Below are 17,590 nucleotides of genomic sequence, written 5' to 3'. Positions count from 1 at the left end.
ACTACACGGTGACAACATAAGGGAATATTACATTTATGTGTAGGTTTAACGGCACACTCTATAAAAAAAAAGGCGTGAAAATGCTGTAACTTCTACGCCTAGGTCAACGTAGCGTCTGATAAAGGGTGTAAAAGGGTGGTAAAAATCAACTATCATATCTCTAAATTGCTACAAAAAGGCGTACGCCCTCCTCGCTCACCAAATCAGAGCGGTAACCCTATCACTCATAGATAGCAGATAGAATATTTTCAACGTTTTATAGGCACAACATATGCGACAACCTATTTCCTCTTAAAAGGTGTAACTGCTCCACCCTTTTTGCTAAGAGTGCGTGTGCATTGTTACGCACCACTCGTGTACACATTCACAAGGTCGTCTTGTAACATACGCTGATCAAAGGAAGACACAATTTTTGGGTAGATAACTGAATCATCTGCGAACAGCCTGACAGTAGACGAAATATTAGTTAGTGGACCATTACTTCATATCAAGAATAACAGGGAGCCTAGTACACTCTAAGCACAAGTGGAGCAACTTTACTCATTTTGGGGACTAAATGCATTGACACCAAAATAGTCCCTTTCGGGACTGTCACAGAGTGGAGGCTGCGTTTCACAATCTGTTCTAAGAGTCCCAGGTACATAGCTCGTGTCCATGCATGAAAATACTCTAAATCAAAAGGTCAACCATGATATATCGAGTCATATAAAATCTTGCGACATACGTTTTGCGAAGAAAGAAGCGCTGTTTCTTACTCTGGGTGGGTGGAAAATTGATAAGTCGGCTGAGTTATGCAGCCATATGCCATCAAATTAATTGACCAAGAGCACATATTCACGTAGACTGTTTCATTCGGAAGACCATTTGCCAAGTTCAGTGACAATTCGCGCTCCTGGGGAGTAAATGCCGGGGTTAATGGACTAAAATTGGGACTAATTGCACTCTAAGGGACTAGAAGCTGCAATTACTCCGCTTCTTGTCTTATGGTGTACGGAACCTTGGGTAATGCATGATTCAATATACAGGGTGGTCCACCAACCATGATAGAAATTCATAGTAAAAAACGTGGGCCCCGGAGATACATGCGGTCAAGGGATTTTTTTCTGCCAATAACTTTTACCACATATTGGTAACATTTTTATTTCATTTCAATTGACGGAAAGTTATTTTCTTGAATTGAACTCCGAAATTTCCCAAGGCAACCTAACGTTTTCTTTGCGGAAATGGGTTCCCCGTGGTCATTTTACTCTGTATAGCACATAATCCCACTCGTAATGCAATGACAATTGCCCAAATAAATTCACCGAAAATCCCAGGAAATGAGCCCTCGGCTCCGCCTCTTTTTTGACGGGTCGTAGTTTGAGCGCAAAGCTGCAAAGAACGGAGGTTACATTGACACGCCACACGAGGGGGGAAAGGTTTACAAGCCTTAGCCACGGAACAAACACGCGCGGTGAGTGCGGGAATCAGAGCTACCTTATCAAAAATGAGGTCGCCCGACGGCTAGTAAGCTTTTCTTCCCTCGTGTGGCTTGTCAATGTAACCTTCTTTCTTCGCAGCTTTGCGCTCACACTACGAGCCGTCAAAAAAGAGGCGGAGCCAAGGGCTCATTTCCACGGATTTTCGGCGAATTTATTTCGGCAATTGCCATTGCATTACGAGTGGGATTATGTGCTATTCTGAGAAAGATGACCATGGGGAACCCATTTCCGCAAAGAAAACGTTAGGTTGCCTTGGGAAATTTCGGAGTTCAATTCAAGAACTTAACTTTCCGTCAATTGAAATGAAATAAAAATGTTACCAATATGTGGCAAAAGTTATTGGCAGAAAAAAATCCCTTGACCGCACATCTCTCCGGGGCCTACGTTTTTTACTATGAATTTCTATCATGGTTGGTGGACCACCCTGTATAATATTGTCATTAGCCTGGTTAACATTGTGAATTTACTTTCAGAACGCTAACCAGTCCCGTGGGCCCATGAAGGATCTGCAACTGTTTTTGGAGGTAAATCATACTGCAGAATTTGTGACACCCTCATACTAAAATGGGTGCTCTACGTTGATCATCACGTTTGCACTAGCACCTCACCAACAATCACATTTTATCAGATCAGTATGATAAAATGAAACGTAAGATATGTTTTGTAACGTTGTAATGCAGGGTGCTGCACGAGAGAAAGCACCTGAATACCTAAAAGTGGGTTTTACTTCAGAAAATTATGGAACCACTTAAAATACATTCACACGGACTTTTGCCACACATTGAGGCCATTTGCGTTCGTGATGCGTATTAATTAAGCCAAGTTGCATAATTAATCTTGAGAAACTGCCAACCAAAGGCAGCATTTTCCTTCTTGAATTCGGAAGCCCATAGCCGTAATACACTATTCCAATCAAAAACACGTGTTTTTTTTTTTTTCAATATTTCTACAAGTATTTCACAATCAGTCGCTAAGCGAAGCATGCCCAGTGAAATTTCCGTTTTCGAAACTCTTGGCTCAGCCGACGGGAAGTGGAAATGAGCGACACAGTTTTACTCCGATCGAGGACCTTGTCGTGCGGTCCGTCGTTATCAGTGAATGGCGGATGACGACAGCTATGTTGGTAAAGGCGAAAGATGTTATTGTTGCTTAGCTTGGTTCCTTCTTGCACACGGGGGGTGGGGGGTGGAGGGTATTTGACGGCAACAGTGTCGCACATGTAAATATCAACGATAAGAAAGTGCGTCGAAACTTTCCAGACGGTAGAGGCAGGCTGTATATCGTAGTACATTTACAATTGGCACTTTCATTTTGGCACTGCTGTGCAGAAAGCGTACCGATGAGCAACGTGGTATATTTAAGAAGACAAGAAAGAAGTTCATACTTTATCCGATATGCTTCCTGCTGACGCAATGAATATCTATACATTTAGAGAGCAGAACACAATTAAAAGCCAGCCGGCTGTCCTGTATTCGATCGTCACGTACCATACCAGGGGATGCTGAAATGTTCTCGGTCCGCCAAGGAAGTGTCATAATTCTATATTACAGTTCGGCATATTAACCTGGTTATTGCCCTTGGCACGTCGTTCTTGAAGCTCCTTAAAGCTTCGAAAACAAGACCTTGCTCTCGGTCGGGCAACATCCGGGGAGTACGGCGGATGTGCAGTGCGTTAAAACAGCACGTCCTTCAGAACCTCAACGGACCATTTGCATGTATGTGTCGCACCTGGCGCCAGAATTCAAATGAACTTCGTATTTCAACTCAAAATGAGCGTGGGGGGCTTTTCGGACTGGCACGTTGCACTCTTAAAAATGAACTTCACCACATAGCACGCTCCTAGCGAACCATCATCTCGAATGATATCGTTATCTGCCCTGATTTGAGTTAAAACCTGGAAAAAATACTGGAACTCGCTTGGCGTGGAATACTCGTTGTCCTTCTAGCTTTCCTTGTGGAGTTACGAATAAACGATAAACGACCGCTCCCGTCGGGTTGGTTGGTGGCGTGTCAATACTGAGTGGTGCACGTGCCCGCGCCACGCTTGCCCGTTTACCGCGCTGTCCGCTCCGATCAGTTCATCTCCTCTAACCGGACCAATCAGCAACGCCTTTCTCCGGTGCGTTCTGTATGAAGTAGGGTCCACAAATACGGTGCCGAGTGCAGGAACACTCTTATAGGATAACTTCACCACATAGCGCGGTGAAGGCGAACCATTGCGCAAAAATATACAGCTATCACTCCTGATTTGTGGAAAGCACGGGGAATGCGCAGTTTTCCTCAGACGTTCCCTGAGAAGTTGGCCCAAGACGCATGCCCCCTTCCGTGACTTTGCCCGAGTGAGCGTGACCGGCTACGACAAGGACCACCACCCTTTGACAATTAGGATAACCGCATCAGTATCACAAAAAGGCGTACGCCTTCCAATCAGGGGGCACTGTCACTGGGGATGGTGGTTGGCAAAGAGCGCGCTATGCGGTGAAGTTCTGATTTAAAAATGCAGGATCTTGGTTGAAGCGCCATTGCTTTTCTGGTGCATTCCCTGGTCCGTATGCGTGCCTGATTTTGTTGCTCCGTAGCGGACTCAGGTACTCGCTTGCGATTGATCAGTGGAATTTGTGTTCCTGCTGGCCTTCAAGTTTTTTGTTCTACATCGTGCATTAATAAATAAGTAGATGGCTTAGATGCAGCTTGCGTTCCCGCCACACACAGGTGACCCTGCAGGATGTCATCAACGAACCCAAGGTATGTGAAATATATCCTATTAGTGTAACGTTGTTGGTGCTACCATTCGATGCTTGGGGGAAAGAGTGTCGCTACCCGCCTAGGACTTAGATTAAAAAAAAAGTTCGAAAGGAATAAATTTAATAAATGAATGACTTATTTTTATGAAGTTGAGCACGTAAAAGCAAGAAACTATTCTTCCAAAGCAGGGTGCCAACGATTTGGAGACGAAACGGTGGAGCCTGCTATAATCCTGTAGCACAATGTTTCCACGAAAGCTTATTCCCTTCGTTGTCGTGGCGCATATAGCGACATTGCTAATCAGAGAGAATGTTGTCAAGTTTCGGTAAAATTTAACGCTGTTGTGCCGCCCTAGTGTATGTGTGAAATGAGGCTCTACACAACAAACTATTTTATTCTGAAAATACGTACCTTGAAAGTGGTATACAGTGTTGGCACCATCATACATACAAAACATTCCGCGCACACTGTCAAGAAGCGTTTTACAGAGGCACACAAGCTTCAATGTCAGAAGACATCGGACAACGGACAGCCATTATGTTCTCGCTGCTGTCCGCTCACGTTCTTCTGATGACCTACGATTAATCACGGGACATTTATTATTCAGTAGATTTTTTTCACAGCTGCTCATGCGCATGCACTGTGGCGCGGATGACCTTGGGCTTGCGCTGGACCAAGTCATCTCCGTCTTCAATAGATAGTTCTGAATGGGAACGACGGGATTGGGGATCAGAGGGAACACCGCAAGCATATGTCGACCTTACTCCAAGACCGGTTTGGTCCTTTATGCTATACCCACGTGTGATTGTTTTGGCGCACGCGGAGGTTGGTTCTGTTTCACAAGTTTCTGAGGCACAGGAGAGAAAGGGTCTGAAATGGACTGTTCAAGCACAAATGAGCAATCTTTGCACTCTGTGCACTCTTAAACACAAAGCTTCACCACGTACAGGCTGAAGGCCAGCCATTGTACGGAGTGATATCTTTATCACGCTTGATTTGTGGAAAGCGTGGGGCCTACGCCTTTTTGTAACAATTAATATTTCCGCATAGGCGTCACAAAAAGGCGCACGCCCCCTTTTCAAACAAATCAGGGAAGAAAACGATGTCACCCCTGATGATGGTTTGCCAGGAGCGTGGTATGTGGTGAAGTTCATTGTTAAAAGTGTAGCTGAGTAAAGTCATCACAGGAACAAAATGTTGGTTTAACCAGATCTGCGCTTCACACACCGATGCCGGCAAAGTCGAGATTGAAATTTGGAGAGGCAACACGAACTAATATTCTAGACAGACAGCAAACTTAAGATCATAAACGGAACAGCCGTAACTTCACCGGTATAGCCAGCTTCACCGGTATAGCCCAGCCATAATCTCGAATGAGATGCCATTACTCTTGTACACGCTTATCAGACAGGGCGCAAACTGGAGCGGCTGCTCGAGAGGAAATACAGCACAACAGTCCTGGTATCAATATAACTAAAGCCTCATCAGCACCTCGGGAAAGCCCAGAGACGACCAACAAGCACACGATAAGCTTACCCCTTACCCCCTACATATTTCATGGGCGACCACCAGGCGAGCACCGATGCACGCCTGTTTATAACACTAGAAAACCAAGTTTCAGAGTACCGCCGATCGCTTCGCTTGACTTGACTACACCTCACGTAACGAGGCAACGCCACCATTTCCCTTCCACTCCAATATGTCCCGCTGTGTTAACGCTGTGCGACAAATTCAATTTTATGTAGACTCGGGTAAGACTACTTGTGCCAGAGAGTCCTAGACGGTACAGAAACTACTGTGCGTACAGATATACGGACCTGGACAATGACAAAGCGAAAAAGTTTTCCTAGCTAGCAATAATATAATCACATTTATACAATAATTTGATTTAAAAACACAGATGCAGTGTTTTAATTAACAGTGCCAGTGAGCAACAGCAGCATAACAGGTACAAGAGATATCCAAATGAAGGGATAAAGGGATGGAATTGGAAGGGATATGGTGCATTACGGTCACGTGGGTGGATTCGGCCAATATCCATCGCGGCGGCAAGGGAAAAGGCTGGCGGTACTCTGAAACTTGTTTTTCGAGTGCTCTACACCTGTTGCAACATACGTTCCAACAACCTTCGGGTGATATCGATGGCGATGACCGCTCCGCAGCGATGCGTGGCACCGAGCTTCCTGTCGCATGCGCAAGACACAGACGGAACTTTCAATGATAGGATATTGAAGCATTAATAAAACAATAAACCACCTTTTCGAAGCAGTCTAAAATCTACTTCGGGATATACACAGTCCGTCACGTAATTTTCTAGAATTTTCATTAATTTGCGATTTATTTTATTTTCCTAGAGTCTTTGAATATATATATTCCTGTTAGAGTCTGCTCAAAGGTATCAGTGTGATTATCAGAGGTTTATCAGTAATTACTGTAGCAATTAATAAACTTTCATAATTAATCTTCATAGTTAGTAGTGAAAATAGCAATTGCAATGTTGCAAGTGCTATTTGCAATGTTGTAGAGCCCAACCCCGAGGAGCCGAGTCCGCTGTGGAACTGAAACTCCAGCGTTTTTTAATGTTCTAGTACAAATATAGAAGCTGCACAATTTTCGAGCGGTGCCCGAGTTTTGCGACCGAATTTTCCTATCCCCCTCTCGCTGTCACTCTCTGTCGACAGACCGGTTGTGTACCTCATCGATCCCGCTGCTGTCGAGGGGTACACAAGAAGTACGCAACGGGTGTCGGAATTAGGGTGTATACCAAACCCTTCCCGAACAACGTCCACCATTTCTTACACTATATCAATCCTATGCTCATTAATGCGGCGAAGGGATATTGGCACCTAACACAGAATTAGCTACCCACCAGCAGATACCAGCGTTGAGATAGAAATAGCTAGGGGTGGGTATTTCCAGATGACAGAGATACTCTACCCACTGCTGCAGGGAACATCATCATTTTATTTCTCGCCTAGGTTAATGCATGCGAGGGAACATCCCTCTTCAAGCATGTTGTGGTAAGTCCTTCTGCCCTCTTTTCAAGAAAACGGAGAGCTCTACTCAAATGGAACCAACTGTACTTGCTTGGCCAGTTGTGTGGTCTATCCAAATTTTTTTTTCATCGCCCCTTGTCAACTAATTAGCGGTAATTAATTTTCTAACTTTTTAATTATCGGTTTAAGCTCTGAGATGTCAGTGAGGAAGTTGTAGTATATGTCAAAAAAGACTCAACTGAAGTGGTTCGAGGTTGCTATGGCTTGTGGTTTCGTTTTTTCCCGTGTTTAAAAATTGGTTTCTGAAGCCACGCGCACCACAGAGCGCTCCCCATAATTCGGCGCCCGCGGCCGACAATTCCAGTGCACTCTGATAGATGTGCCGTGAAACAGGTGAAATATCTTCCTCTTGTGTGACGTGGCCCAATGATGGTCTCCAAGCGCTAATCTCAAGGACAATGTACGCCGGAGAGCGCTGGAATCGTCGCGCGATTGTGTGCAGCGATCTGCGATCCGCCCAGCATCTGAAACCAACTTTTAAACCCCCCCCCCCAAAAAAAAAACGAAACCACAAACATTAGCGACCTCGAACCACTTGAGTTGTGTCTTTTTCGACATGTACTACACTTCCTCATTGACATCTAAGATATAAAACCGATCATTAAAAAGTTAGAAAATTAATTCCGCTAATTAATTGACAAGGGGCGATGAAAAACATAATTTTTGATAGACCACACAACTGCCAAGCACGTATAGTTGGTTCCATTCGTGTAGAGCATCCGTTTTTTCTTTAGCCCCTGGCCCATTTTCGGCCTGTATATGCGTTGCGGGCTCCCATTGAGATATATGTAACCGAAACAGGAAAGCGAGCGGTGATGTCACTGGAGTGGCCGCCAATCTCGGCTTCACTTCTCCGAGCAGTAGGGCTCCTCCTCTCTTTCCTTCGTGCAGGCCCACGACGGAGCAGGTCGTGGGTTTCGAATCTAAAATACCAATTCGGCGGTATGATGCCAATCGCAATATGACTTAACGTCGGCAATGGAGTGCTTGTACGCTTTTCTGTGGGCTCATTGCTTCATGCTACCTTTACCTTTTAACTATTACCCTCTACAGATCGAACCCCAGGAATACCCGGCGGAAGATGACTCCGAAGCGGTAATTATTGCTAAGATTTACAATGGCTTACATCTAGATGCTGGTTCATGTTTTCAAGGTCGCAGAATCTAGCGTGTCCCATACATGTGTGTATTGCTCGCTAAGATGTTCGAGGGCGCTGCGTGTCTCAGGATACAACACGATCCGAATAGCACCAACAGAGAACAGGAAGAACGAACCTAAACATTTCAACACGTCCCACTAATGATGACAGGGGAGATGTAATTCTATCGCCAATTCAAACCCTTAATGAACATTTTTTTTATTGGCCAGAGGAACACATCTTTTTCACGCTGTTCTAAAGGCTGATTCACACACGAGTTTGAAAATGCGGTGCCGCCTCTGCATTATGGGTTAGGGCCAGATGCGGCAGAATGATTGTGGTAGCATTCTATCCTACATAACGGAAAGTTACAACGTTCTTAATGCCAACTGGCGCCACCTGCGCCAATAATATTTTTTTTTCCGCCTGCGATAGAATATTTAAATAATTTGTTCGGCAACTGCCGGGGTTTTAGGAATCACTTGCTCTCCTTTGCTTGGCGTTCCAACGAAGGAGAACAATCTACGACACTCGCCTTCCATGATGATGTTTTCTATATCACTTTATCCCAAAGTGCATAAAACTTTCCTCAATGTTCGATACGATTTTGATAATCATTTCGCTGCCATTGGAATTGCTGTACCACGAAAAAGTGCGAGGACAAGTGACAGCCACTTGCTACGTTTTCTTCTGCTTCGTTCTTTCGCTCCTTTTTCTTTTTTTTTTCCTTTTTAGTTTGAACTGCGCTACTTAAGAGAAGGATGGGATAGACGAGAATAACGTGAAAGACTGCGCAAGCTTCCACTACTTATTAACGAAGGCCAGTGTCTTTCGGTTCTTCGCCGCAAATGGACATACATCACCACCGTGCATCTTTCGTGTGTTATTCTGACATGCCCAGACCTTCTCGTACTTGGCGCATTTCAAACTGAACAGATTGCACCAACGAGCATAAGAACAGCTTTGTTGACAGTCATCCGACCCTGCACTTGTCATATGGAGTGCACGCGCGTGCTCGCGTAACGGCATGCTTTCTTCAGTACGGATTTGAATAGATTAACCAAGTATGTAATCTTAATTCGTTCACATGATGCAGGAGAAGAGCAGACGATGTTTCTCTACGGTTAAGTCCAATGTGTTGTTCACTGTCGAACTTTTGGTACGGGACAGAAAGAAAGACAAATACTCCATCTTCATTGTTGCCACTTAAGCGGAAATAAAACTGGTTCTTTTACAGGCTTTGTTCGAGTACGTTGCAGCCCTCGCAGAACTAACAAAGGTAACTTAGGTGGTGGTGTGAACAGCTTACCCTTGTCTTCACCAGTCACGGGGCTAACTTATAGCATCCGCAGTAAATACTGCAGGACATTGCAGCAATGCTCACTTACTTACTGCACGTGCTGGCCGTAAGCGGGAGTGAGGGACAAGAAGATATATAATGGTTTCATAGGCTTTTTTTTTTGTTTTTGCAAAATGATATTTTCCTTGTTCGTTCTCTCACTGTCGCGTGCATTTGACACATCAACTTTCGCTCATGGGGAGATAAAGGAAGTGTTGACCTCTATACACTGTACAAGATATGTAGCCTTAATCACTCACACCTTTCCCGCTCGACATCGAAGTTATAGAGGCGAGAATCGGTTGTGCAAGTCTACATCCTCTCAGCATAGCTCAGTCGTAATTCCGTTGCTTGTAATTGAATTTCAATGATCACGCTGTGCAATAATGCAATTCAGAGAATGAATCGTTCTATTTGCAGTTCGTCAACGCAGAGGCTGTGAAGGTGGAGACAAACGCCTTGGTACGCATATATTTTCCGAGACACTTTCAACTACTTGGAGACTCAAAAATGTACATGCAGCGTTGTCGTCGGCTAATCGCGGTTACTCCACGGCCACATATTTGCGTGCATTACAGTATTGATTTCAACGTGTTAATGCTAACATTCCCGCGACCCGTTTCTTTATTTAACTTGGATATACATTTTGAAAGGTGCCAGATGTATGCCAAAGAATAATGAGATATACTTTCTGCAAACCTTCACCATAATCGGTAGTGCGCAGTAGGTTCCGTTCATTAACGTTAACTAAGTGAAAAAGGCGAGCTTATCTTCCAATCTTGGGATCTCCGGTTGTGAACGGGAATGGTTCATTCTTTCTGCACCAGTGTCTGGCGAGCCTTAAAATGATGAACTCGAGAATTTTCGTTTCACTGACGGTGAACGGCCGTTGTAATACCAATGCGATAAGCAATGTCCAGTTTCGGTAATTACACACGGCAGAGTATGACTGGGTTTGCGACTTTATTTGCAGGTTATCTCTCTTTGGACTGGGCACGTGTCTCAGGTTCGCAAGGTAATGAAGCGACCCCGGAGCGGTTTTGTGAAGGATGAGTCAATGAATATTTCTAGTTATTTAGCCATTTAAAAGCCTCTAGTAATAATATAAGCTGGTGAGGTCGTTGTTTTCTCTTTTATTTATGCCATGACTCACCCCATTGTTGCCCGCGTTTTGATCCTATATAGGCAGCGGCTGCAATCGGAGAGGAAGTGACCTCGGTAAGGGACACACATGAGGCGTTCTGCGTGCTATTCAAAGAGTAGCAAATTTTTGTCGGTAGCTTTGGAGGAATCGACAGAAAATTCTGTCCCACGGATGTCCATCGGATATACTTTCACGAAGATAGGGATATCCGTAGAATAATGAAATTGCTCCAGCGGATACACACGGAGATCCACTAGGCCGGGCTTCGAACTTCCTACAAACGTCCACCTTGCAGACATAACCAGGAGATACGGACGTAAGCAGGAGCTGTTTGGGATACAGCGTGTATCTTGCCAGTGTTACTTTATCTCTTTTTAGAGGTCAGCATATGCTTTGTAGTGGAATCTAAAGCGTCTTTGTGCCTTTTTTTTTTGTATCCCCCACGATCGCCGGTCGTTTTATTTTCTGTTGCTCCTCTTTGTTTCCCATAAGGGAAAATTGTGTGTTTAAAAAAAGCAAAAAAGAAAAGAAAAGATAAAGAACAGTGCAATACACGATTCATACAGCATCCCATCACGGAGCTGAATCGGACAGTCCGTGAAACAGACGCAGCAAGACTTCCGCTATGTCTCCGCAGACCTACGGCTACGGTTGTCCCTCCATAAATATCCCAGGGGAGTTCCACGGAGGTATTCCGATATGAAGAATGGGATCTATTTCGGACGTCCGTGGGAGATGGTTTTCTGTCTGGGTCTTTGCCCTATTTTCTTTGCCCTCTATCTCTGATTTATAATGTCTCGACTGTCTCAACCAGGCTCTCCTAACAATGTCTGGACAATCTGGAATTCCAATTCTAGAGGTAAGCTGGACGTTCCACTTTGTGCTATATTAAAGAGTTTCAGCAAACTGTTCTCGAACGGACAAAATGCTAATGCAAAGGCAGCTATACCTGATCGTATCCGACGTGCGTGAAGTAAGTACGTTTAGCAGACCGACCCCAAACTTACTGACGCTATGAACGGCGACTCTCCCGGCACCTAAAGGATGGAATGTTAAAATCCCTGCCACCAGGTCCTTCGCACGATACGCGTACAACTGGAGCTCACAGGATGGGTGTGGGTTTCAAACGGCAAAAGGGTGACAGCTTCTCTTGATGTCATCCCTCGTGCTGAGAGGCGGCGTCTCTGTAGGAACAGTCGGCACGGTGTTGCAGGTGCGCCATCGCGTTTCAAGCGATAAATACAACATTTCAAAAAAAAAAAAAGTCCAAGCCCAAGGAGAGGCATGTTCGTCCCAAAAGTACACTCCGTCACTGCATCATAAAAATGATAAAATACTCAGTGTTATGTTGCAGTGCCGGAGTGTACCTTTAAGTAATACAGAACAACACAACGGTGATCCAAATCACAGGAGAGGCGCCGCATTCTTCGCACGTTGTTTACCTGAGATGCCAAAAGCTGATTTGTCTTTCCTCTTTCCTTGTCATCGTCCTTTACATACTTTATAAGTGTGTAGACCGTCTCCCGTCTACACGCTTTTGAAAGTCAGAAGTTTACACTAGAGATATGCAGCCGTAGAACATGATGTTTTCTAGATTTTTCAGTTCTCCACGAAAGCGTCACTGTTAAATTATGTGCCGTAAATTTATATAGACAGCGTAACGAACCACAAATATCTTCCTCGCATAACAAACAGATTATTTTTCAACCGGGTTTTCTAACAGCTGAATGCATAATATTCAGATAAAGCAACGAATAGCACGTATTGACGTGAGTTGTAATTTAAGTCGGGGTTATAAGCATTCAGCAAGAAAATGAAAACGCGATAAGGTGAGACGTTCAACAAATTTTCGTAATACATTCTACCCTTGTTTATCCCGCATTGACTGTTTCTAGCGAGATTTCCGGATAACGAGGAATCCGGATTGATGAAAGGCAGACACGTCAGCGGCTTTCAATCAAGCGTACGTTCGTTTGGAAAGTTGCCCGTCGTCCCTTTGCGCATAGAGTTATTCCATCTCCATTGAGCAGTTGCTGTTGACGCTAAGCCGATCATTGTGTCATCGTGGATGCAGCGTAGATTTTCCATTTCGCCGTTCATGGTCACCCGAGAAATATAATAAATAAATAAAATAATAAATTATTCATCTCTTCGAAAAGTTTAAGAATTGATCTCGCTGTCCTCGACGAATCGCCAGATGTAAAAAAACCGGGGACCCCACTGTCGTTGTCGGACTCCTGCTCCTTTAAAACTAGCGATAACGCTTTTTTGTTATGTGCGAGTCAAAGATTGGGGTCTGATAAAGCGACTGAAAAAAAAAAACAAAAAAAAAAAAAGGTAGACTAGTAGAAACTGTGTGCGTTTCTGAGAACGTGTAACTTGGACAGCATTCCCTTAGCAATCTAATTTCGAAGATTGCGCCATGCAAAAATTTTGAACTTGATGATGCGGCAACCCTGAGGCGGCTCACGCGTCATCTATTGAGGTCGTGAGAAACTAGGCTAGCCATCTGGCTGCATGCGAGGTTTTGCATGTGCGATATACCAAGTGTTCTCAAGTGTTCGCGATCGAAAGCGCGGTGTAAAAGAGTTCAAAACTAATTAGTACAAAAAGTATGAAGAACTGAGAGCTGATGACCTGTGTGTTCCAAATCCAAATCCAAGTTTTGCATGATGGTATCTTAAAACGTGACGATTCGTGTTTCACTTTACAGTGCTCTTAAGCAGAACCAAAAAATATAAGGTAATCCATATCCTTGGTAGCCGCTCGGCTGTGATCATATGTACTAATCAGCGTCGGCATTCCCGATCTCCAAAAGGGTACTCTCGTTCATGACTATTCAGTTTCTGATTGGAAAACGCGGCTTTAAAATTGTTTCTTTCGGGCAGTGGAGTGAGATGCGAATAAGAAAACCGAAGTATTTCATTCGCCTACTCCTGAATATCCGCACACTCCATGAACCAGCATTTGTTCTCAAAGATTCCAGCTTGCAGCTCGCGTGCATAATGCAACGCATAATGACACAAGGCCCGCATAGTGGAAAACAGTGGAAGTCGTCACGAAATAGTGACCTTATCGATGATGTGTCACGGAGTACACGTTATCGAGGGGAAAACAATTATTTAATCTTCACTCCGGTACCGCCCTGGACCAAATATGGGTCACAGATGATCTGCGACATACTTACTCACATCCCGCAGTGAAGGCGATTTGTTTGGTGTTCTTTGCAGCAGTTCCAAGAAAATCCTCATGCGGGACAACACAGACTCCCCATTCATCATCTTAAAAATAAAGTTGTTGTTTAGACACACACAAAAAAGACAAACGGACCTCGCGCGGATTTGCTGTTGTGTTGGGAGATCAGCCAGCGCCAAAGGAAACCAATGAGGCTCGTGCACATGACGTCACGCGCAGCCTTTGAGCGCTTTTGAGCCACGTGACTCGGGAAAACATGTGGATGCGTCACATGCGTCCTACTGCGGGCCGAATGAGGTAACAGCATGTGTTTGCATACCGCAACAACTCACGACATGCCCTCCTACTGTAACTTCGGTGCGGCAATATGTTTTCCCGAGTCACATGACTCAACGTGACGTCACTGCACAAGCCTCATTCCGCCCGTCCGCGAGGGCTCCGATTGGCTGGAGGAAAAAGCGTTTGCGGAGCCGCGGGCCAAAGTTGCAGCACGAAGCGGTTCTCCAAAAACGGCTGGAAGCGCTTCGCGTCCCCGCCTCAAGAAACGTTTCTGTGAATTCATTTTTAACGCACTAAGCAACGCTAGAAAGCACGGGGGCGCGCACTTGCCGTCAACAGATAATCTCTTACATTTGTGCCAGTCGCTCCCACATTCACATAAACGAACACACTCTTCGCGACAGGAAATGTGCACTTTAGAGTTCACTCTGAGACTCAACCAAAGTACCAGGGGCAAGAAAGCACGGTATGGCCTTTTGCGATGAAACAACCCAAACACTATGATTAAAACAAAGTGGTCGAATAATCAGGGTCGGCGAGAGGGCCCACCCTACCCAAGGCCCGACGGTGGCAAGCACCAGGAGACATGAGGAAGAGGGCCCGGGCAGGACTCGTCCGGAGTAACCCCTGAGACCCGCAATTTCTCTCGCCGGCCTTGCTAATAATGATAAAATAGATAAAAAGCAAGTGAGCCGGTGGTTTCGTCATGAAAATGTTCAAGACTGCTTCTAGCGGATATCCTTGTTCGAATGTCAATAACACTAATTGTTATTTTGCATAGACCAGCCCGTATAACATTATGCGGTCTCACTTGTTGAACTTTTACTTTTTGGAGAAATAATTCTACGCTTTTTGACAAAATAGTGTATCACACAACTGGATTGTACGTAAATGGGTAGACATAATTTGATTAATGTAACAGTGTTCCGGCGCCTTTGTTAACAAAGACACATTAATACGAAACATAACCTAAGCCTAACGTGTGAATCTCATTGTTTTCTTTTCATGCGAACCTGCAAAGGGCAACGAACTCGGTGAATGGGCCAAATGGGTAAGCAAAAGCCAAAAGCTTCTCATATTTCTGAAAAGCGTGCTCTTTAGAGGTATTACACATTCCTCGTTGTTTTCACGAAACTCTTCAGAATTTGCATGGTATGAGAGGACTGATCAATAAGCATCCTGACTGGATTTATATATCCTGACAAGTAAAACACATAATTCGAACTTAGTAACCCTGAAATATTTATTCTCCGAAGTCGCACACTTACCCCAGAGCTTTTCGAAAAATTATGTGAAGTCTTTCTTGGAAATAACAAAATGTCGCTTCGTCGTATTCATTTGAATGTCCGAAGTTTCTTGCAAACCCTTTCTCTGCAAGCGCACTTTGATATATGCGAGATGAAGTACAGGACACTATAGATCTGACGAATATGGCGCGTACTGTGCGCATACATGAGCGACGTTCCCCCAGAACACATGAGCGAGAGACACGCTTCTACCATAAGGTATCTACAAGAACGAAAAGCCACAAACCCGACAATAGGGAGTGTTAGTAAACTGCTGATAACGTCACCGTTAACTTACAATGCCTACCAGAACAAAGCATGACTCAGAATTTTACCTGTCGATAGGGTGGGATTGACGCGGTAGCTTACCCGGCATACCGGTAGCTCGGTGTACCACCACTGGCTATTATTAAGGCCACTGACAAACAAACTCAGATTTGCGAACGCGTGCAAAAAACGGGTCACGCCGTAAACTTAGACTCCCCTAACATTCTGACAAACGAAGGACGTTGGGAAGTAAGGAAACATCTGGCATATCACAAAGAATAAGGAACGCACAAACAAACATCCGCGTCCACTTGCTGATTGCTACGCCCGGCCTGACAAATAGCGCGATTGAATGTCACGGTATTTCAACCCGTATGGGTTTCGAAAGCTATGATTTTAACTGTTTTAAGGTGGTAGTTGCCAGTGGAGTTTTAATATTTTAAGTGAGCTACCCCTGACACCTGCTCCACCTTCATGAACCCAAAACGTCATAGCTTTGTGCTGCCACGCGTTTAACGTCATGTCTTTTCTCTTGTAATCATGGGAAACATATCGCGGCTCAACCGCAAGATATTCCATAGCAGACGACACCATATTTCCTGTCGTACGCCGTTCCCCATATTCCGGCGCCGTGGGAATGCTCAACTTGGCACGCGTTGGCACCTCCTGCTCTTCAGCAGTTTTCTTCTTCTTTTTCTTCCACTAGAATATTTCGTGGAGATGTCGCTCGTGTGAATAGACGAATACTGTATCGGAATATTGCTGGGTAACTGCTGTACAAGGTGTATGCATGAAACTGTCCATGCACTTGCCACTCCTATGAAATACCTAATTTTCCAGACGAACTTCATACGGGAACTCTACAAAACTGGACTCTGACCGTATGTTCACACGAGCGATGTTCATTACGGAAGATTGTAGTGGAAGAAAAAACAAAAATACTGCTCACGAAGCAGAAGATCCTCCCCGTATTATGCGGAGCATTCACACGGTGACGAAGTATGATGAGTGATGCACTTCGTACTCAGCTGATGACATCGCCACCGTCTTTTCCTCTCGTCCGTTATGGAATAGTATCTTGTGGCTGTGTAGCAGGATATTCCCCACGGTTGTGCACGCGTAGATACGACGTTGAGCGCTCACATGGGAGCAGATAACTATGACGTTTTTCGCATTCGCGGTACGATGCAGTCGATTTCGTTCTGTGAACGTAAAGAAAAATGCTTTTTTAAAGCTCAGCACATGTGCTAGGTGATTGGCAGGTGTTGTATTTGGCTGGTGAGGAAGTCAGAAAACGGGTTGGTTCAGGAGTGAGCCTCAGTGGTCATGCAGGGAAAATGCCACCATGTTCAAAGACTGTGCCATACTTTCCATTTGGCTACCATCATGTCCTAAAGCATCAATGGTATGAAGGACTAGCTCTCCAATCAGAAGCGTGGATTCTTAAGTGTTACTGATGAAGAAGACGTCGAAATTGCCGCCAAGCCCCCGTATGGTGGACTGGTCCAATGTTGGTGGACTGCTGAAAGCGAAGAAGCGCGTCAAACAAACTTGCTTATGGACGTGGTCCGGATGCGTAGATCAGTATAGAGTCTATTTGGGTGAACACTTCGGAGAACGGTATCGCTGTCCCACACACCTTAACACCAGAATAGCGCTT

General features: G+C 44.8%; 1 protein-coding gene across 1 annotated transcript in view; it reads left to right on the top strand.

The window, feature by feature from the left end:
• The window catches only part of LOC135400168 (uncharacterized), a 62,752-nt gene that overhangs the window by 19,700 nt on the left and 25,462 nt on the right, over positions 1 to 17,590 (top strand). The window contains exons 5-14 of the mRNA XM_064631901.1: positions 1,955 to 2,005; positions 4,194 to 4,226; positions 7,205 to 7,246; positions 8,336 to 8,377; positions 9,658 to 9,699; positions 10,180 to 10,221; positions 10,733 to 10,774; positions 10,945 to 10,977; positions 11,718 to 11,762; positions 15,399 to 15,428. Coding sequence (XP_064487971.1) covers positions 1,955 to 2,005; positions 4,194 to 4,226; positions 7,205 to 7,246; positions 8,336 to 8,377; positions 9,658 to 9,699; positions 10,180 to 10,221; positions 10,733 to 10,774; positions 10,945 to 10,977; positions 11,718 to 11,762; positions 15,399 to 15,428 — 402 coding nt within the window. The remainder of the gene's footprint in view (positions 1 to 1,954; positions 2,006 to 4,193; positions 4,227 to 7,204; positions 7,247 to 8,335; positions 8,378 to 9,657; positions 9,700 to 10,179; positions 10,222 to 10,732; positions 10,775 to 10,944; positions 10,978 to 11,717; positions 11,763 to 15,398; positions 15,429 to 17,590) is intronic.

The sequence above is a fragment of the Ornithodoros turicata genome, chromosome 7 (assembly GCF_037126465.1).
Source record: "Ornithodoros turicata isolate Travis chromosome 7, ASM3712646v1, whole genome shotgun sequence".
NCBI classification, from domain to species: Eukaryota; Metazoa; Arthropoda; class Arachnida; order Ixodida; family Argasidae; genus Ornithodoros; species Ornithodoros turicata.
Note: the sequence above shows the minus strand (reverse complement) of the source record. Positions and strands in the feature narration are given on the sequence as shown.